A 19,181-nucleotide genomic window follows, 5' to 3' on the forward strand; every position below is an offset into this window, starting at 1 on the left:
CTTGGTCTCCAGCATCTCTGCAAGGAAAGGACTAAAATGGTGGTGATGTCTGACATGTGCAGTAAGACTGACAGAACACTGGCTAACAAGCACCTCCACTGAGGTAGAGGGGAGCAAAGAAATAAATAGTTGCAATAGTATTAACAATGGGCTGATTATTAAATTGTTGAAAACCAACAACTTAACCTGAATAATGGCAGTTCCTGTGCTGATGGAAACAACTTGTCTTTGAACACATACAAGGGTGTTCACTGAAGCATTGCAACTATTGGAAAACTGACAAAATCCCCACATGTCTATTGGGACAGGAGTTAATGAAAGTGAGCCATGGTACATACAACGGAATTCTAAACAGCCACCAAAATGAATGAGATAGTTACATGTATGTGGAAAATGTTTAAGAGCTGTTAAGTGGGGAGAAGTAGGGAAAAAAGAAAGTGAGGCCAAGTGGATATAATATAAACCCACTTTTATCTAAATATAACATAAACTTATTTGAAAATGTTGGTATATGCATGGAAATGTGAAGGAATATGCTGATATGACAGGGATTTCTTCTTCAAGCTTGAAATACAGATATTCTTTCCTGGGGATTTTTTACTTTCTGTCATATTTATTATATTTGTAATAGACCAAAACACTTTTTCTGAAAGAAGCTATGTTTTCTGTAAAACATTTTTAATAAAACTTGCAGAGGCTTACCTTGAAGTCTTCTACTATAGATTTCTACGATCCTGGAAAAGAAACAGTTGTTGTAATTAATCATACACTGTTTGAAGGGAAATTGACAAGACTTCCTCATAAAACAAAAAGAACTGCGTGGGAGCAATAGTGGGGTGTGGAAGGGAATAACGCTTATGGGAAGAGGAGAGATATGAGACCCACAGGGAGACGGGAGACACAGTCTAACAGAGACCACCAGTCACTACACAGTGGTGCTTCCTTATGTCGCTAAAGAGAGAGACAGAACTCATAGGTCTCCAAGTATAACATTCACTTAGGAAGAACACAATTAGAGGTAACAATTTTTTAAAGGGCCCAAGTCATCAATTTTAAGCTAAGTCAAGTGTTCTAATTAATCATATTGTTTTATCAGAGCTTAAAGATCAAGCTAAAAATTTTAAAAAGGCTATTTGTATCTATTAGGATAATCCAATCAGAACAGATGGCCTCCCTAAATAAAAGCCTCTTGCTCTTACAACACAATCTGTGAGGCAATGGATTCTCTTCTGTCTAGTCATGAAATGCAAAGATGGTGATGGGAATTACCTGTGTGAAGATGACAATTCATGCTAAGGACCTTTTCTCTAAAATTTGACCTTTCAGTCAAATTTGGACTCAGCTGAAGTGTCATTTCCCTGATGAGGCATTTTATGGCTCTTCTGCCACAACACTTGCCAGATAGGACTGGCAACTTGAAGCTGGGGTGTGGCTCAAGTGGTAGTGTGAGAGGCCCAGAGTTCAATCCTCAGTACTACCAGAAAGAGAAGGCGGTGGGAGGGGAGGAGAAGGAGGGAGCAGAGGGGGAGGAAGAGGACTTGCTGGTTGAGATAGGATCTCCCTAACTTTTTTGCCTGTTCCCCTCTTGCTTGAAGGATAATTTGTTTTTGTTTTGTTTTTTTTCTTTATTCATTTATTCATGTGCATACATTGTTTGGGCCATTTCTCCCCCCTGCCCCCCGCCTCCTCCCTCTCCTGCCCGCCCCCCCCCCTTGCTTCCAGGCAGAATCTGTTCTGACCTTTTCTCTAATTTTGTTGAAGAATAGACATAAGCAATAATAAAAAAGACATAGTGCTTTTGCTAATTGAGATAAGGATAGCTATACAGAGAGATTCCTAGCATTGCTTCCATGCACAAGTGTATTACAACCCAAACTGATTCATCTCTACCTGACCTCTTCACTACTTCCGGGTCACCTTACCAAATTGACCTCTGTCATTTTAAGGTTACTGTATTAGCTCCTCTGCAGTTGGGATATCAAAAGCTTTCAAGTTTTGGGTTTCCTACATATCCCCATTCCTCCCATATGTGCTCTCCCCTTAGTGTGTGACCCAAGTCCAACAACATTACTGCCTTTGCCCTAGATCTAAAGTCTGCATATGAGGGAGAACATAAAATTTTTGGTCTTCTGAACCTGGCTAACCTCGCTCAGAATGATATTCTCCAATTCCATCCATTTACTTGCGAATGATAAGATTTCATTCTTCTTCATGGCTGAGTAAAACTCCATTATGTATAAATACAACATTTCCTTAATCCATTCGTCAGTGGTGGGGCACCTTGGCTGTTTCCATAACTTGGCTATTGTGAACAGCTCTGCAATAAACATGGGTGTGCAGGTGCCTCAGGAGTAACCTGAGTTGCATTCCTTTGGGTATTTGAAGGATAATTTGTTGAAAGGTGTATTGGGAGTAGAATTTTAGTTTGACACTGATAGTTACCTGCCTTTCAGTATTGTTGTTGGCAAACCAATTGTCAGTCTAATAGTTAATTGATATTTTTCTCTGTGGCTGCTTTTATGACATTTCCCTGTGGCAATTTGCTATGTTGACTTTCAGTAGGGATTTGAATTTATTTGCCTTATTTGGGATGTATTAGACTTCTTGAATCTGAAGACTTGTATTTCTCATGTGTTTTGGAGACTTTCTCAGGCATTGTCTTCCTAATACTGTATCTACTCCATGACCTCTGTCAGCCCTCAGGATTCCAGTGAAGGGCATATCAGACACTCTTAGTCTTGGTCTCTCACACTCTCACTCATTCTCTGCCTGTCTCTGTTACACTCTATGATGACATAACTCAGATCTTTCTTCCACTTCACTATATTTCCATCTGTGCCTAATCTGCTAGTTAATGAGCACATTGGGATTTGGTGTCATTTGTCATCTTTGTTTTATTTCTGGAAGTTAGATTTGGTCCTTTTTGCAATCTTCCTGGCTACCTCCAAAAGTTTCTCATTCCTTTGTCAAACTTTCAATCCTCTTATTCTTTGATACACTTGTTTCATATTCTGTATCTAGTAACTCCAACCTCTGCCCTCTTTGTCCATTGTAGCTTATTTTCCTTTACTGCTGATGAACTCATGTGCCATAGAACTTCATTTGTGAGAATTCTTTGAAGTCTAAATAACAGCACATCAGAAAATGTGTGCTTTTCTGCTAGCTGCCTTGAAGGCTACCTTCTAAGAGCCATTTTAACTAAATTATTGTCTTGGAATTTTGGCTATTTTTTGGGGGGTGATTGGTTTTTTTGTTTTGTTTTGGTGGTATTTAGGTTTGAATTCAAGGCCTTGCACTTGCTAGGCAGGCGCTCTATCACTTGAGCCACTCCCTCAGCCCTACATTGGGCTTTTTGAAGGCATTACAGGTAATGTTAATTCAGACCCCAACCTTGTGACACATGCCTATGTCTCTTTTTTCTTCTCCTGCCCTTCCCAGAACAAGAACAACAGTTAAATACCTCCTCTGATATGGGGCGGGGATAGGCGGACAGAGCCCAGGCTGTGGTTCTCATGCTGCCCCCCTCTTCCTGTGTCTTTTCACTTATGTCCCCCAGTGTGTGAGATGTACAGAAGTGTCAGGAACATAATTGCAACCAAGGTTGATTTTAATATAAACTACTCATATCAAAATAAACTCTGGGTTTGAAAACAGTATTTCAACTAGCCTGTTAGATCTTTTTGACATTGACAATTTTTACAAATGAGATTAATTTATAGCTATGAGCTAGCTTTATCAGGCCTTGTTATCAGGAACAGGCAGCCTCATCAAATTAATCAAGGGGCTTTACAGGTTCTTCTATGCTCTTGAATGATTAATACAGCAGACATTAGTGGTTGCTTGCCAGTTAGGAAAGAATGTCTACAAAACTAACGAGGTCTAGCCTCTTCCTTCCTGCCCCCAACATTAATTTGAGTTTTTCTAACGGCTACTTGTATATTCAGGTTTTCTAATTCTCAGTGCACTTAGTGCATTCCTTTCTCTCCTCTTTTTTTTTTTTTAATTTACTCATAAAGATTTTTAAAGTTTTTGTTGTTGTTTCAGTACTGGAATTTGAACTCAAGGCAAATGCTAAATCACTTGAGCCATGTCCTCAGCTTTTTTTGACTTGGTTATTTTGAAATAGGGTCTCAAATTTATGCCAGGTCCAGCTTGGACTGCCATACTCCTATTTATGCTTCCTCTGTAACTGGGATGATGGACATGCACCATAACAGTCAGGTTTTCATTAGTTGAGATGGAGTCCTGAAGACTTTTTGCCTGGGCTAACCATGAACCATGATTCTCCCAATCTCTACCTCCTAGGTTGCTAAGACTACAGGCATGACCCACTATGTCTGGCTAGATTTTTTAAGTTTTTAAGGCATCTTTTTAGTTATTATTTCCTCTCTTTCCTAGATATTAATGTGTACCCTCTCAACTAGACTTCCCAGCAACCTTTGATACAAGATTTTCAACTTTCAGACTTGTGATTTCTATTCTTTTGGCATTTAAAAAATTATCTTAATGACTTTCAACTTTAAAAGCTGTAGGGAGCCAGAAAAGGAAAAGCATCATTAACTCTGTACTTTAGAAAGAACATTCCAGCCACCCCTGAGTGCAGATTTAGGAGGCCTGAGAGATTAGGGCACAGAGATTCAGGAGGAAGCTAAGAAAGGTCCAGCATCCCAGAGGGGTTGGTCAGCACCTCAGGCCACAGCCGGCAATGAACATCCAACAGCAGTGAATGGGCTCTTCCTCATCCCCAGACCAAAATACCTCCACATGGAGCAAAGACTTAAATATAAAAATGAGGCCACATAAATACAAGAAAACAAAAAGTTTATGAGTACAAAAAAGTTTCAATTTCTTTATGGAAAAATACTGTAAAGCAAAATCAAAAGAAATAACAAGTTGGGGAAAATTACTTATGTCACCTGACCTACATGTGTTAATGTTCAAAGAGCTTGTGCAAATCAGTAAGTGAAAGGTAAGCAACAATTATCTTCAGCCATGAGGGAAACCGATTCAAAGCTACATTAAGATTCCATCTCACTCTAGACAGAATGGCTATTATAAAAAAAAATAAAAATAAAAAATGCTGGTAAGAATGCAGGGGGTATGCAACTCTTATACACTGTTGGGGAAAATATAAACTAGTACAACCACTATGGAAAACAGTATGGAGGCTCCTCAAAAAACTAAAACTAGAACTGCCATATGATCCAACAATACCATTCCTGGGTATATATCCAAAGGAATATAAGTCAGCAGAGAATAGAGACACCTGCACACCTATGTTTATTGCGGCACTATTCACAACAGCCAAGCAATGAAATCAGCCTGGGTGCCCATCAGCAGATCAATGATTAAGAAAATGTGGCACACATTTTCAGCCATGAAGAATGAAATTATATGTTATTTGCAGAAAATGGATGGGACTGAAGATCATCATGTTAAATGAAGTAAGTCAGTCACAGAAGGACCAATATCACATGTTTTGCTCATATGTGGGAAGTGAAGGGGAAAAAAAGACCTAAAAGGAGAAGAGAGACTTAGGGACTGGGAAGGAGAATAGGGGAGATGTGGGGTGAAAGGAAGGGTAAACATGATCCATGTACAATATAAGCTGGCATGGAAATGTCACATGAAACTCATTAGTCTGTAGTGAGTCAATAAATATAATAAAAATTAAAATAACAATGAAAATGTATCTTCAAAGGGGTACCTGTGGAGGCAGAAGAGGAGATGGCAACCCCTGGTGGTGCAAGCAACCCAATGGAAAATTAGGAACTTTCTGAAAATAGTCAACCTCACCCTATTACAGAAATTCAAATTTGGCTGGTGGTGTAACTCAGTGGAAAGGCTTGCTTAGCACGTGCAAGGTCCTTGGTTCAATCCCCAGCACAGAAAAAAAAAAAAAGTTAAGAAAAGACAGAAATTCAAATAAAATCACTTTATCACTTTAAAATCACTTTAATCATTAAATAAACTTCCACTTGAACTATGTCACCACCCCAATGTAATTAGGTCTTTAGAATATCTGGGTATTGAACACCTGCTATGAAAGAGCGAAGATTTAAAGTTCGCAAAGACTTAAACTAAACGCTAACGAAACCTAGCGTTAGCAAAAATATGGAAAAACACATACCCCTTATATATTATCAGAGAATGAATTGGTATTGTGTTTTGCAAAACAATTGGGTGATATTAAAATTTAGCTATCCTTAACCCAGAAATTTCTAGCCTAGTAATTTCTCTTGCAGGTAGATTCCCATTATACAAAGATAACATATAAAACATGTTCATAAAAGCATTCCTCAATCTGCAAACTATATATACATATATATCAAAGGCTGGCTAAATGAATAAGCCAACCACTGATGAAGTGGCTCAAGTGGTAGAGTGCCTGCCTAGCAAGTGTGAGGCCCTGAGTTCAAAGCCCAGGGCCATCAAAAATTAATAAATAAATAAGCTAGCCAAAGAAATATAATGTAGCTCTTAAAAGGAACTTGCAGTTTGGGAGGCTAAAAGATGTCAAAGGAACCTCAAGGTATTGTAAATAGGAACAAAATAATAATAAACAACTTGTAGTACAGCATCAGGGTATAATCTCCTTTTTTGTTTTATTTTTGGTGGGACTGGGGTTTGAAACTCAGGAGCTTTACCCTGTGAACCACACCTCCAGTCCATTTTGCTCTGGTTATTCTTGGAGATGAGGTCTCACTAATTATTTGCCTGGTCTGGCCACAAACCTAGATCCTTCTGAGCTCAGCCTCCCTAGTAGCTAGGATTACAAGCAAGAGCCACTATCTTTTACTAGTTGTCTTTTACTAGTTTTAAAGAACTATGTATTTGCATAGAAATTTTCCAGAAGGATAGTATAAAAGAATCTCTATAGTTTTAGAATGAAATTTTATTCTCAGAGCTTTCTATTTTTTTTTTTTTTTGGGAGAACTGGGGTTTGAACTCACACTTGCTAGGCAGACACTCTACCACTTGAGCCACACCTCCAGACCTCTCTATAGTTTTAATTCTGAAGAATGGGATGGGAAAGATGAGTTTTCACTTTATCCAATCATTTGAATTGAAGTTAAACTGGCAAGTAGAAGATCGCCTTATTTATTCATTCATTCATTCATTCATTCATTCATTTTGATATGAGGTCTTGCCCTATTCCCCAGGCTGGACTTGTACTCCTGGGCTCAAGATATCCTCCTGCCTCAGTTTCCTAAGTAGTTGAGACTAAAGGTGCCTGCCACCAGGCCTGGCAATATATTACTTTTATAATGGGGGAGGGAAGGAGGGAGGGACAAAGAGAGAAACAGAGAGAGACAGAGAGAGAGAGAAAGAGAGAGAGAGAGGAGAGAGAGAGAGAAAGAAACTCTGCCTTTGTAATCTAATGCACACCCTACCTTTTTACCATCATGGCTGCTCTGAACCTGGAGCTATAAAGCAAACTTTGCTTTTGTTGTTTTGTTTTGTTTGTCTTTGGGCACTGGAGAATGAACCCAGGGCCTTGAATAGGACAGCAGGCATTTCTGTGGCACTTGCTAGCCGGTACTGTGTCCCTCCTGGAAGGTGCTGCTGTGTACTTCTCTGAAACCACCAGAGCGGCTGGTGCAGAGCACTCACAACAGGTGCTCAAAACCCAGGTTAGCCATGACTACCCCAAAGTGCTACAATTCTAAATTCAAAACTGAATTACGCTGAGTGTGGGGGTGTGGCTCAAGTGGCAGAGTGCTTGCCTAGCAAGTGCAAGGCCCTGGGTTCAATACCCAGGAGCCACAAAAATTAAATAAATAAGTAAGATTTAATTACAATGGCCCAATTATTCCAAGGCAAGAAAACAAATACGTGCTCAACTTTCAATGGCTTTTCAGCAACAAAAGGAATTTCTGTTCAAACTAAATTTACTCTAGGAATTCTACTAGAGTTGAACAGACCAACTTACTTCTGGCATTTTCTTGTTACTTAAAGCTTTACTGCTTGATATTTGATTTTACTGAAACTGAAAGGTCATGCGTTTAAAGGTAAGCATATAACAAACTTCACATACAAGATTAAAATGAGCAGTGAAGTTTCACTAGGGCACACAGCTTTCTTATTACTCTTCACTCCCTAAATATTCTTACTGTTTATAAGAAATAGCAGTTGGATAAAACCTTAGTCTACTTTTCTGTTTATTAAACCCTTTATTCAAATATTTTACAAAATATCTGAAAGTAACATGCCCTTAGTTCTTTGGTTTGGAATTCCATTTTATTCATAAGTCTTAATCCTATTAGTGTAAGGACAAATCCACATACTAATAATCAACTCCTTTGTATTGTTTCATGAAAGCTTAATTATTTGCAATCTGTTCCTTTCATTAAGAAAAGAAATAACCAAGGTAACACCCACGCACAGGAAATCAATGTGAGTCAACTCCCCGTATAGCTATCCTTATCTCAACCAGCAAAAACCCTTGTTCCTTCCTATTATTGCTTATACTCTCTACAACAAAATTAGAAATAAGGGCAAAATAGTTTCTGCTGGGTATTGGGGCGGGGGGAGAGGGAGGGGGCGGAGTGGGTGTTAAGGGAGGGTGTGGGGGCAGGGGGGAGAAATGAACCAAGCCTTGTATGCACATATGAATAATAAAAGAAAAAGGAAAAAAAAATTTAAAAAAAAAAGAAAAGAAATAACCAAGATTGTTCCCGTCTATACCCAAAGTATCATTTACTCCATGATTGCACTGGATCTCTCTAGAATCCATTTCCCATATAGTATAAATCATGGCCAGCATAGTACCTCTCTAGATGGGGCTGTTCACATCAAGACCAGAACAAATATCAGGCTTCCAGGATAAGATGGCAGATTAGAGGCTTCCTCCATGTGACTCCAGAATGAGAAGAGTTAGGGAAACAAAGGAGAGACTATATTCTGAACAGAAAAGGAGAAGAAGAGCATCAGGAAATACAAGAGATGACAGAAAAGTTGAACAGCTTGGAGAAACAGAAAGGTGACAGAAAAGTAGGAAATAGCTCATATCTCCAACCTCAGCTCCCAGGGCATGGGGAAAGGGAACCATAAAGTAAGCCAGGAAGCCCTGGTGACAACCAACAGGCAGTGCTGCTGCAGGAGAAGCTCACAGTCTTACAAGCCTTAAAGCCACTCAAGGGATTTCACATGACACTGATTCCTCTGTGGCCGGTCAACGTTAGAGAAGAAATTTACATTCCTCCCCATACATTGGAGTGCTATAGTTAGGTGCCATTCTTAAGAAGTGGCCTATTGTTTGGGACCTGAAAACAAGGAACAATCACAAGTCAGGGAGCCAACACCCTGTCAGTGTTTGGGTTGAGAGACAGCCACAGAGATAGGCATGGAGAGTGGGAGGGTCAGACACAGACAGGCAGAGCGGTTGAGACAGTAGGGGGCTCATGATGAGGACAGTGCAGTAGTCAGTGGCCCCACCCCTGTGCAAAGGACCAAGTCCCATTACCTGAAGATTACTGCTGAGACTGAGAGTTCCAAGCCTGGGCCAAAGCCAGCAGATTGCTCAGCCTCTAGTGGTGTCTCCCTGCCACGTGTGGTTGCTACCAGGTGGGATCAAGAGGTCTGAGCCCAGTCCAACAGATCACTGGATTTCTCCAGCCTCCTCCCTTCCACAGCGTGGTTTGCTACTGGGTGGGATCTGAAAGCATAGAGACCAGCAAGAAAAGTGCTGGGTACCCTGGTTCTGCCCTTCCAGTACAGATCTCAGTGCCATTCATTTTCCCCCACTCTCTGAAACATTTGGGATGTTTGCTGTGGCTGGCTGTACAAACTGAGGGCCTCTAGAGCAAGCAGGAATCTGCCTACAGGCCAGAAAGCTCACTGGGGCCAGCAGTGGCTCTGGGTTACACAAAGAAGGGAAGCAGCCCTGAAGCTGACTACTGACTAACCGGGTCCTCAGCCTACATACAGCACCAGCCTGAACAGCAGGAATTGCAACTAATCCCAGCTATGACTCACCCCTCCCCCCAAGCTGGCAGAATGCAATGATACAGAACTCAGAAAGAACCTTGTCCAATTCTTTTTCATTTTTTAAACTTTTAAAAACTTATCTTTTTACTATATTTTTAATACTGATTGTAGCTTTTTTTTTTTGTTTTTGCGGTACTGGGGCTTGAACTCAGGGCCTACACCTGGAGCCACTCCACCAGCCCTTTTTTTTGTGATGGGTATTTTCGAGATAGGGTCTCATGAACTATTTGCCTGGGCTGGCTTCTAACCACAATTCTCCTAATCTCTGCCTCCTGCGTAGTTTAGGATTACAGGCGTCAACCAGTGGTGCCCAGCCTGGTTTTAGCTTTTAAAATCTTTTGGTTTTATTTTTTTATTCCTTTTCTTACCTTTATCTGTTTTTATTTGTGTATTTTCTTCAGAACAGTTTTTAATCTCATGCTCTTTCGTTTCCTCACATCCTTCTCCTTTTTTTTTATTTAGCTTGCTTCTTTTTTCCCATTCCATATTTCACTCATTATTACTGTTACCTTAATTTATATTTCACTTCATAATTTAGTCTACATTTTTTATGCTTTCTTTTATATGGTTATTGGTGTTGGAGTAGTTGGCTTTGATTTATTTTAATTGAATTTCTATACCTGGTTTGTTTTGGCATTGTTGCTGTTATGGTGGTTTGTTTCTCCTCTCTGAGTGGTATTGGGGATTGAGTCAAGAGAAGGCTGCTCACTAAGATGACCCCTGAATAAAACTAGAAAAGACATCATTCCAACAGATGCACAAATCCTACTTAAAAATATAAGAAATATGAAAGAGTAAGGCAATCTGACTCCTTTGAAAGTTCAGTCTTCAATAACTAAATCCAAAGATAGTGAAATGGCTGAAATACCAAAGAATTCAAGTCTAGTTTTTAAAAGAATCAATGACCTCAAAGTGGATTCAAATAAACAGATGAATGAAGTAGTCAATTCAAGACCTAGATGAGAAATTCAAAAACTTGAATGAGAAATTCAGCAAAGAGACGGAGGTTCTGAAAAAAATAATGGAAATAAAAGGCTTAATAAATCAATTCAATGGAAAGCAACAATATACTAGACCAAGCAGATGAAATACTTCCTACAATTGATACATGCTAATAAAAATAGGGAAAAAAGAAATCCCAGATGCACTGAAATCTAAAAAAGGAAAACAAAAAACACCAAAGCCTAAGCCTAATGTGGTTGGTTCAGATTTTTATAATATGAGAGCTGTCCGCTCCATATGGACAGTGTGTTACCATCTCAGCAGTGCCAGAATTCCCATGGGAAAGGTGCAGAGTTGGCAGTACTGTTGGAAGGGAAGACACCAGACAACTGGGGCCTATGGTTTTGTTTGCACAGTGAGCATGCTCATTTTACTTAAAACTATAAATTATGAAACTATAAAAAATAACCAATTATAGTACAGTTACTGTTATTCACAGTTGACATGAAACTGACTTTATTATTACTTGGGAGTAAGTAACTAGGGAAGGAGTTGATAATAAAAATTACAGTAAAACAAACTGCCCTCAATAAATACCAATACCCTTTGCTCAGTCAACCCTTGGCACTGCAACCAGAGACAAATCACTGCCAGAAGCTATGATGTTTCTGGATTTATGTTTAGCACTTTATTACAGTGAGGCAATTACAGCTAGTATATAGTATCATTCTTCATGGTGCCAAGTAGCCCTGGCAAGTGACATGGTTACTGAGAAGGAATGAGGTCAGAAACTGGGGAAATTAAATTTCTCTCGTCAACCTGTTTTTTCCAGAGGAAATGAATAAGAAAAATGGAAGCAAAAACAAAGCAAAGGAACAGCCATGGAGTACAGCTACAACACTGCTGGGGTGGTTTGTACAGATTCCAACATAGAATTGAAAAAGATTTGTGTCCCTGTTGCAGGACTGTGGTGATTCCCAGTACAGAAGCAGCAGGAACCCATTAGAACCACAAAACAGTTTGTCACAGAGATTCATTTGTTCCAATTGTGAAAGGATCACTATAACCTCCATCAAGTAATTCAAACTTAGCTTTAATGTAAGGACTATGTTCATTCATTACCTACTTTCATTTTGTTCTACACACACACACACCTCCCAGTAGTTTCGCCATCATCTGGGATTCACAACTGTATACAAACAAATTGCAATACCAAAGGATATTTAATAGCAATAAAGTACTGATGGCTAGGCGTGTGTGAGATATATGAACACAGACCTCATGCCGACTTCCAATTAAACACCAGTGGCCATACATACATATCACCTTTCCTTCTTAAAACTCAAATAAAAGTGGTAACAAAGGAATTTTTTTAAATACTTGAACCCACATGATTAAAAAAAAATGGTAAAGGAGACTGTAACAGAAAAGAGAAAAAAACAGGAGAGAAGACAGTGAGTCTTTTCTGGGAACAGAACTGTGCAAAGCCAAGGAAAGCAGTCTTGGGTCTGCAGAGATGAATAATCTAAAGATGAACGGCCTGGCCTATAGGACCCATTGAGATGTTTGAGGCACAGGTACAGAGAAAGGAAGGATGGAGGCCAGGGCCTTACATGGAGGTTTGATTAAAAGTCTGAAAACAAATACTCATAACATCTCAGCTGTTGAGTCTTCCCTATCACTCTGTGATCCCTAGGAGTCTTAGTTAGGACACTAGAGTACCCCAAAAGCTGGAAGGAACAAGAAGACCAGAACATTGAAGGTGATTATAAAAATTCCAGGAGAAAGACAAGATGTATACACTGATACCATGAACATAAAGAAGGTAGTCATTGTGGAGAAATCTCCAGCTTGTCTCCAGATCGTGTGTGAACAAGAAAACTCCTGGGGTAAAACCACATGAAAGCCATGTAGATATAGAAGTCCTTAGTGGACATTCATCCCTAAGCATGTCCATTGGAGTTCAGACTGGATACAAACTGTGTAAGTATCAGAAACATGGAAAAAAGCTATAGAAATGCAAGGAAGGTGAGAACACCTTCAGTTATCCCCAATGCTCTCTGAGCATGGAAGGACTCACACTGGATAGAAACCCTATGTATGGACACAATGTGGGAAAGCCGCCAGTGGTTGGTTTCCTTCTCAGACATAACAGATCTCACACTGGGCAGAAGTCCTATGGATGTAAACAATGTGGGAAACTCTTCAGTTTTATAGGTAACTCTCAAAGATATGAATGAACTCACAATGGAGAGGAACCTTATATGTGTAAGCAATGTAGGAAAGCCATTGCTTTTTCTGGTTTCCTTCACAGACACAAAAGGATTCACACTAGAGAGACTATCTGAAATACAAAACATGGGAAGGCTTCATTATCAATGCCCCTTCTAGCACTCATGAGAATGCACAGTGGAGAGAACTATCAGTGGAAATCCTGAGGGAAAGCTTCTAATCATCTCGGTTCAATTCATATAAAAGAATACACTATGGAGAGAATGTGTGAATAGAAGAGATGTGTGAAAGTCTTCAGGTGGTATGCATTCACCAAGGAGCATTATCTGCTTTTAAAAGTGTGTGACATATGTCTTCACAAGACTTGGCCATGCTGTGCACGTGAGACCAATTCCAGTCTTCTGGACCTATTTTTGTCCTTAGGATTTACTATGTAAGCACTAAGGTATTTCCTATAATGCATTGGATACTGTTCTCCATAAATACAAATGATCTTCAACTTCAAAAAATTTTTTTAAAGTCTGAAAAAGTGCAATGGTTGGATCCCCATCTGTGTTTCCTTTCCCATACCTCCCTGTTAATTAAATGCCTTAAAACATGGGGCTGGATTGGAGGTAACCTTGGGTCTTCTCCAGTCTGGGAAAACTCTACAGAGAAAGATGTGATCTGAGATGTTAAGCATGGACTGGGGCAGAAATGGAACAGGCAATGGGGGATGAGAAGAGAAGGCCTTTGTATTTCAGGCCCTCTAAGTCTGATTGCCTTTGCAACTATAAATGTAAATTGCAATATGACTTCTAAGTTATGTCCATATAGGTAAAGAGAGAAATCTTGGTGAGACAGATTCTCAGCAGAGAGGGGCAAATCTATAAACCTGTTTTCCTATTCACCAATCCAGTCATACTTACCTTGCAAGCTTGCTGAGGCCAAGGACTTGCTTGTTGGGAAGATAACCAATATGGACCTTCAAAGAAGAGACAGAAATCATGAGGTAAATGAGGGAATATAGAAAGACCATGGTATACTTACATGTAAATTCACTGCAATGGCAATGTATCTTTAAAACATTTAGAAGCTTTAAGACTTATAAAATGAAGCAATTATATAAGTATTCTTAAACTGTATAAAGACGGTAAAGAAGACTATAAATTAATCAAATGACACATTTAAAGTGTATTTGATTCCCTGATAAAGTTAAATTGTTGATACAAATTTTTGGAGAGGAAAAATTCTCAAGAAAGGGCAAATGACCCTGCAGCAACATCAAGACATAACCAGGAGGACTCCATTAAATGGCAGGAACTATAAATATACATGTTGCCTTTCCATACATCACAGTAGCCTCAGGAACCCCACTGCTGAGCCCTGCTACTCAGTGATCCCTATGAGCTTTTTTGCTTGGCTGCCCCATTTTTAGGGAGAGCTAGGAGAGCTCCATTGTCCTGACAGAAGAAAAAAGACACAATCACCACTGTGGTTTGGCAGAAATGCACGGTAAGAACAAGTTTTTACATGAACTACCATATGGCAAAGCCACCTCTATCATCTTAGAAGGCACCACTGAATATCTAATATGTAAATGTTACTTCTTTGGAGCCAACTACTAAGTATGAGAAAACATTAGCTTTCTAATAAAGTAAATGGTCAGCTGTAGGCAATTAACCAGATATAAAATTACAGACACATCTGAATCATGAAAGTTTTTATTTGTTCACCTGATATTTACCTACAGTTACATAATTGATAAAGTAGGACTTAGTGATCTTTTTTTCATTAGCCTTAAAGAGGATTCTACCATAACACCTTCCTGGCAGGCAAGAGAAGAAAGTAAAGTACACTTGTATATTGGGTGTTTCAAACAAAAATTAAAGACTTACAACTTTCCCATGTAACCAATGTCTTCTGAACTGCTTGAAATTTTCACTTTTATACAGAACTAGAATGTGTTTATAGCTTTTACTGTTTGGGTTTTCCTTAAGATCCTAAGTCATTTAAATGTCCATTTTTAGAAAACCATCACTAAACCATGTATCTAAAAGACAAAGTTAGCCAGAACACAAAAACAGAGGTAATTATGGCAGAAGGCAGCAGGATGCCTACAGGATCAAACATCTTGGTACTAGCCCAGGCCAGGTCATGAACACTTCATATCATCTTGAACAGAGCTTAATCTTCTTACCTACAATAAAAGGCAGAGATGAACTAAAAGGTTCCCTCATCATTAACTGAGGATTACCAGACACTGCATGTCTCTTGATACAGTATTATATGAAGTCCTCAGAATTCCTGTGAACTACTTCTGTTAAAAATGTTCAGCCTTAAGCCAGGGACAGTGACTCACACCTGTAGTCCTAGTACCTCAGGAGGTGGAGATCAGGAGGATCAAAGTTTGATGCCAGCCCACACAAAAAGTTCAGGAGACCCCATCTCAACCAATAAAAAAAGCTGAATATGGCAATAAGCGTCTGGCATCCCAACTACATGAGAAGTGTAAAATAGGTGGATCCCAACCCAGATTGGCCCTGGCACAAACAAGAGACCCTATTTGGAAAATAACTAAAGCAAAAAGGGCTGGAGGCATAGCTTAAGAAGTATAGCACCTGCCTGGCCCTGAGTTCAAACCCCACTACTGCCCAAAAAAGGAAAATGTTCAGCTTTAAAACTGTGACACTTTAGATCTAATCTAGTTTTTAGGAAATCCAAAGGTTGAATGAAACAAATCCAGAAGGAACACTCTGCAGAGCAATAGGCCTCATCTCTTCTATAGGAGAATGTAGGGGAGGAGGGGCTATTTTAGAAGAAAAGAGACTAAAAAGACACAACCAAATGCAACGAAAATACAAATGTGACTCTTAACTGGATTCTTCTTTAAACAAACCAACAGTAACATTTTTGAAACAACTGGAGAAGTTTAAATATGGGATAGATGCTACTTAGGATTTACTGATGATTTTGTTTATGGTCATGCTTCTGTGGATAAAAGATACTTTAGAGATGCTGCTAATTAATACTAATTAATGATACTATTAATATTAATTGCTAGTGTGGGTCAGTAAATATTTCAGAAATGTCAGTTAATGATTAGAGATGAAAAGTCATGTTATTCATAATGTTTTATTTTTTAGCATGTTAAAAGACTTACTGGGTTTTTTTTGGGGGGCGATGTACTGGGGTATAAACTTGGAGCCTTGTGCTTGCTAGGAAAGTGCTCTATGGCTCAAGCCATTCCTCCATCCCAAGAAAATCTTTGAGTGGATTCTTAATTTGGGGGTAGCAGTACTGGGGTTTGAACTCGGGGCCTTGAGTTGAGCTTGCTAAACAGGGAGTTTTCTTTTAAAAATTCTTTAGAGATACACTAGAAGAAATTAAAATAATATAATGCCTGAGATTTGCTTCAACATAATCAGTGGGGACCTATATATATCATATTTGGTCTTGTACTGATAAGTATGGAAATTAATAAGAACACAAAACTTTATTTTCTATTGTTATATATGTTTGAGATTTCCCATGATAAAAGTTGTTTTTGTTTTTGTAAAAAGACTGATACCACTATACACACGACCAAATATTGAACTTAAGACTAAAAGTGCCAAGGATTGGTAAGAATGTGAAGAAATTAGAAATTCACTATACTGCTGGCATATAAATAGATACAACCAATTTGGAGATCCACAGTTCAGCACTGAGTCAGGTGAACACAAGAATACACTATGAGCCTGAAATCCTGCCCTTAGATACATTCCTAACAGAAATGCATATATATGGGCACCAAAAGAAAGTTGATAGCAGTATTGTTTATAATATCAAGAAAAATAGGAAACATAAACATCACTAAGAACAGAACAGACAAATTATGACATGTTGGTACAATGCAGTAACACGTAACAAAGAAAATAAACACCCTTTTGTGTGTTTTGTTCATTTTTGGGGTTTACTTCTATAAAAAAGTGAAAAAATAAAATACTTTAACCAAAAAAATGTAAGTAAATGTTAATACTTATTAATTTTGGTATTATTGGTAATATTCATAACACTCTTTCCTGCAAGTCTCATGCTTGAGAATTACTACTAAAAAGCCAAAATAAAGTTATATGAGAGTGGAGGAACTAGGACAACTCTTTATCCTGAACACTCACATTCTTGAAGGTACATTTAAGTACAACAAACTGGTGTTATCTAGGTTGCATTCAATTCATTTTTCCTAATATAGAAAGGCATGGGTAAAATTAAATCCACTAATACCATAACCTCTGTCCCAAGAAATTCTGCACTCATTACTGCTCATGTACACATGTATCTTGGATCAAGCATTATTCAGTCAAATAAAAGGGCAAAGGTTTTCAGAGTCTGTAGCAGCTACCCATATAAAAACAAATCATGCTACTTAATCTCATTATCTTCACCTGTTAACATGGTATTTAGTAGGTAAGGTTTACTCTGGAGGCTATCTGCTACTTCGGTTTGGGTTTTCTTTTCTTAATTTCAAGTTATTAGATTAGTCAGAATGATACAGAGTGAACATCTACATGCAACTGTAAATGTTCAGGGTATTAGGAATTAGCAGCTAATGATTTTTAATATAATTATACTAATTTTAAAACTTTCCATTATGCTTTTTTAAATTTTTTTGTGGTACTAGAGCTTGAACTCAGGGCCTTCACTTTGAGCCACTCCACCAGCCCATTTTTGTGATGGGGTTTTTTGAGATGGGGGTCTCGCGGAACTATTTGCCTGGGCTGCCTTCGAACCCCAGTCCTCCTGATCTCTGCCTCCTGAGTAGCTAGGATCACAGGCATGACCGGCACCTGGCTCCATTATATTTTTTAAATTGTTAGACAACAACAAGGAAAACCTTACCCTTCCAACAAACGGAACCAGATGATGTTCACACATGGAAAACATATCTATGTCCTTCACGATCACCATTTCATCATGGTCTTCATCAAATATGGCATCATTCAGGACATCTGAAATGAGAAGCTTGCCTTAGTGACATTTCCAACTTTATAGAAAACACAAAGTTGAAAAACTACTATGATTAAATACGAAAAGACAATAAGCATTTAAAAAAATGTTAACCTTCACTAGGATATTAAGGAAACACAAATGAAAATCAGTTAATAGTCCCTATAAATTAGCAAAATCTTTTTCTTTAAATGACATAAAAATCCTTGATGCAATGTTTCATGACAAATGCAGAATTACAAATATATTTATAGTCTGAGAAAGAAGTAGGAAGGGAGGAATAAAGAAAGGAGGGAGGGAGGGAGAAATTATGCCAAAATAAAATTATGGATATTTCTGGTGGTAGAAATGGGTAACTTTCACTCTCTTTACATTTTCTCCTACTTCATATTTTCTATATATGTAGAAAATCATCTAAGAAAAAAAGACTAATCCTTAGTTCTGACTTCTGACACCTGTAAACCTAACCTCTGCTATTCCCCAAGAAATTTTCACTCTGGTAAACTTTTCCAGACTTAGAAGAAAATGAATCCTGTGGTTTGCATGTGTATGCCTCTCTAGGGAGGCTAGGCAGATGAGCACATATGACCAGGCACACAAAAGACATGTAAAAACAACAAGAAAAAAAAATTATGTTGAAAACCTGCACTGACTGAGCTTTACTCTCTCATCTCCAGAATAGAAGGTTAACTAGATGCTGCCTGAGGGGACTTTGGTTCTTGAATGTTCTGTGACTGTTGTGATACCCTGTCCTGGGTGCTACTCAGGAATAAAGGAAAATAAGCCACAACTTCAGCATCGTAACACAGCTCTGGTCCTGACCATAGGCAGGTACCCAAAGGATGCTGCCCATAGATGTCATATGACACTGATGCTTCTTCAGATCTACTGTCAAAGGGAAAAGGAAAGTACAAAGGACAGTCTCATCTCACATTTGTGAAATATATCTATCCATAGGAAAACCCCTGCACTGATGTCTGTACAGCGTAGCAGCCTAGATACACTCAGCTATAGGATTTCAAGGACTTTGGGGAGATCCAATCCATATG

General features: G+C 38.7%; 1 protein-coding gene across 1 annotated transcript in view; it reads right to left on the minus strand.

Moving 5' to 3' along the window:
- Positions 1 to 19,181, minus strand: part of Gch1 (GTP cyclohydrolase 1) — a 46,748-nt gene that overhangs the window by 3,782 nt on the left and 23,785 nt on the right. The window contains exons 2-4 of the mRNA XM_020162022.2: positions 18,025 to 18,134; positions 14,073 to 14,128; positions 703 to 734 (exon numbers count right to left, since the gene is read on the minus strand). Coding sequence (XP_020017611.1) covers positions 703 to 734; positions 14,073 to 14,128; positions 18,025 to 18,134 — 198 coding nt within the window. The remainder of the gene's footprint in view (positions 1 to 702; positions 735 to 14,072; positions 14,129 to 18,024; positions 18,135 to 19,181) is intronic.

The sequence above is a fragment of the Castor canadensis genome, chromosome 3 (genome assembly GCF_047511655.1).
Source record: "Castor canadensis chromosome 3, mCasCan1.hap1v2, whole genome shotgun sequence".
NCBI lineage: Eukaryota > Metazoa > Chordata > Mammalia > Rodentia > Castoridae > Castor > Castor canadensis.